Raw genomic sequence first — 3,658 nt, 5'->3', positions numbered from 1 at the left:
CTTGACTTTAAAATGTAAAACGTTAATGTGCTTGACTACTTGGAGCTATTTATAGTGGTTGACACAATAGACAGATTTTGGCAGCCTCTCTGAGTGTTCTGTAGTCCAGTAGCTACGGGAGCTGCAGTCGTCGTGCGTGGGTTTCCCTCTCAGCCCCATACGTTTGTGTTTTAGTGGCTACAAATACTACAACACACGTTCATTCAGTATCATTTTTGCTTTGCTGAAACCAGATTCTAGCCTTCTAATTTTTTAGCTGTTTATGTTTGAGACCTCCTACTTGTTAAAGAGTCTTTTCTTTAAAGTGGCAGGTATACTTTATGAAGTAGGACTCTCTATAGAACACCGTAACTGCATGGATTCTTCCAGATTCCACTGTTTCCAAGGCAGCAGCAGTGGTTGCTGAGCCATCAGGTAGAGCCCCATGAGCCATCAGCAGCAGCCCCCCCCCCCCCCCCCGCCCAGCAGCAGTGGTTGCTGAGCCATCAGGTAGAGCCCCATGAGCCATCAGCAGCAGCCCCACCCACCCCCTCGACCACCACCCCCTCTATACTTCCCCTCCCTCTACGACCGAACAGCACCAAGCACCAGCCTAGGTGACTGCAGTCTCTGGCGGAAACTTTTTGTGCCATTGAAAGGAGGCGAAGCAGCATCCACTGGGCCTCAGAGACCACCACCTGGACTAGGACTTCTGCCACCTACCAATGAGCGCTTTTGCCCAGCTCCCTGGCCAGCTGGCCTGGCCCCCATTCCCTATGAGCCACTGCGCTTCTTCTGTCCCGCTGCAGAGAGTGCCGTTCAATGTGGAGCTGGGGCACATCAGCAGCAACAGCCAGATGGGGAGATTTGTGAGCTAGGCATTCGTCTGAAGGAGCTAGAACTGCTGGCACTCACTGGGGATGGCTCGGACCCACAGCAGTGTGAGTACCACAAACATAAGTTGAGCTGTCCCAAAACTTCTTGGCACAGAGCCCCCATATTGCTCAATGGATCTCTTGGTCTTGCACTTAGTCTAACAGTTCTCTCCACTGTTGTTGTGAAAGTGCCTCAGATATAATATGGGACTTAACGTCTTTTGCATCACATCCCAAATAAGTCTATTAATGGTGCAATACAATTCTACATCAAATACGGGGCTTCATCAGGTCTATGTTCCACGACAGCACCCCAACAATTAATCACATGAGCCAAAGTTCTCTGCCCTCACCACAAACATCTTTTTAAATCCTTCCAGATGGGCCCTATAGGTCTCAGAAAAGCCTTTCCCACAAGCTTGACTAGGTTCTGTTTGAGGTGTATTTCTATAATTGTATAGCTGCACCGCTGAGAAAATTCCTGCTTCTGAAGCACTAGGACAGGATATGCCAAAAATGTCACCTCTATACAAATGACTAAAAGACTCAGAGACACTTTCTTAAAGAAATCTGGTAACTTTAATATTGGTACCCATGTGCACCAAGTTTCTAGGCCCTCAATTCATTTCAATAATCCCCATAAAGAAGCCAATGTTGCTCTATCAGCCGTGTTGCCAAATCACGCCCTGAGATCCAGTGAATGCTATTAGATGTTCTCAATGTAGCAAAGATTAAGCAGTTGTCGTTTTCCTGTCCACTCCTCTTCGGATCCTGCTATCCAATACTAATTAGGTGTGCTGTGCTGCAGGTAGGGGAGGGAGATGGATGTCAGGAACAGCAAAGGAATAAGTATGAGAACTGTGGCTACTTTGTCTGTTAATTCAAAGAGGATTTTGAAGATACCATTCAGATCTCTGGTTTGCAACCTGTCAACCCAATATGGTAGGTTTCATTTAAAGCTTATATACCTGATACACACAGCTTCCAAGAATCAGTACTCTGCGCTAAATCAGAACACATATTAACAGCAAATTCTGATCTGGATTTTTAAGGCCCTGCATATCAAATATTTGGAAAGCCTTCAAAGGGAAGAGGCTGAATCATGAGCTCACAGAATCTAAAAGCTAGTTGTGAGAAACCTGAAGAAAAGGGCTTTCTTATGGCAAAAGAAGACTGCATAGTACCTAACAATTATTTTAAAAATACATTATAAGAACTTTGGAATCAGATGTCTATCAAAAGCCTGGAAAGAAGCTAGAAATAACGGATCATTCAGTTACGGGATGTGGTGAATTTTAATTGTCAACATGTAATCATAATGACAGGAGCTGCGGTGGCTCAAGTGGTTAAGACGCTGAACTGCAGGCTGTGGAAGGCCAGTAGTTCAGCAGTTCAAGACCCGAGTGTGCCGCATGACGGAGTGAGCTCCCGTCTCTAGTTCCAGCTCCTGCCAACCTAGCAGTTCAAAAGCAAGAAATTGCAAATAGATAAATAGGGACCACTTCAGTGGGAAGGTAACAGCGTTCCATGCGCCTTGGTGTTTAGTCATGCCAGCCACATGACCACGGAAACGTCTTCGGACAGCGCTGGCTCTTCGGCTTTGAAACGGAGATGAGCACCGCAACCCTAGAGTCGGACTCGACTGGCTTTCGAGCAAGGGAACCTTTACCTTTACCTTTAATCATAATGACACCTCTGTTCTTCGTTGGATTAAAAGAAAAGAAGCATCCTTTGCTACAGCTTTAAGGATTTGGACAGCTGTTCTAGTGTTAGAAGCCTGGGAACAAATGCATGGAGTTCCAGTGGCCCATATCATAGGCTGCAGGAAGTTAGTGGAAGCCCTAGTTTTTTTTTTTTTTTTTTTAAAGACTCTGTGTGCTGTGCTCATGTGCCAGATCAGAGGTCCCCATCTGCACTGAAGCAGCAGGGTGACTGTGGCTGCTGCTTAGGTACAAGGGAATGCGGGCTCCCTGCCCTGGAGCAAAGAGGTGAGGAGTGAGTTTGCATTCATGCTTGAAGGCAACTCTGTGCCGTGCTGCAGTGTATAAGATTAGACTTTTAATAGGTTTATTCACTGAATAGAAATTCATTCCGAATATTATCATCTTGTTATATATGATTGTCCCAAAGACTATATTGTATATTTTTTCAGTTCTTTAATAAGATGATGTGAACTTGATCGGCAAGCTGCGAGCTAATAGTTTCTATTCTTTCCCCCCAAATGACTGTACAGTTGTATTTGTCTTTGTTAATCAACTAGCATAACCGTCTGTTCTTTTCTAGATAAGCTTCTAAAGGCACTAAAAGATGAAAAGGCACAACATGTAATGACAGGACTGCCTCTGAAGAAACATTCACCTGCATCGTGAGAGCTATTTCAGTCTGACTTTAGCCTCCATTATAGTAGCGGACTCATTTGTACTATATTGACGACTAGGCATTTTTTTCCGCCTTTGCTGCTGAGCTGGAGATGGACAGTTCATTCTTCAGCTAGCATTTTGTACACTGTTTCGTCTAAGACTGTAGATTTCAAATACAAAGCAACCTTACATTTCAGTGTTGTAATTCTTCAACAGCTATCTATTAGCTCACCACAGAACAGTTGCATCCTATTTGGCTTAAATACATATCTTTCAAGGCTCAGTACTCTCGTTTTACATAAAAGATGGGCAGTAGAAGGGTTGATAAATGATTATAAGTTACTGCTTAATTTCTCAGCCCTAGATGACTATGTGCGTGATGATTGGCAGATGGCTATGTGAACAGTCTCATGTCTGAGGTGACAGGAAAGGTCTATGGGCTGC

The 3,658-nt window shown here is 44.5% G+C and overlaps 1 protein-coding gene across 1 annotated transcript; it reads left to right on the top strand.

Moving 5' to 3' along the window:
• Positions 1-499: 499 nt before the first annotated feature.
• Positions 500-3,223, top strand: LOC107109092 (chromosome unknown open reading frame, human C11orf91). The gene is made up of 2 exons (XM_015409666.1): positions 500-920; positions 3,138-3,223. Exons 1-2 carry the CDS (start codon positions 500-502, stop codon positions 3,221-3,223), a joined length of 507 nt encoding a protein of 168 aa, XP_015265152.1.
• Positions 3,224-3,658: the final 435 nt, after the last annotated feature.

The sequence above is a fragment of the Gekko japonicus genome, unplaced genomic scaffold (genome assembly GCF_001447785.1).
Source record: "Gekko japonicus isolate JY-2015 unplaced genomic scaffold, Gekko_japonicus_V1.1 scaffold113, whole genome shotgun sequence".
In the NCBI taxonomy this organism is placed as follows: domain Eukaryota; kingdom Metazoa; phylum Chordata; class Lepidosauria; order Squamata; family Gekkonidae; genus Gekko; species Gekko japonicus.
The sequence above is the reverse complement of the archived record's forward strand: the minus strand, read 5'-3'. Positions and strand labels throughout refer to the sequence as shown.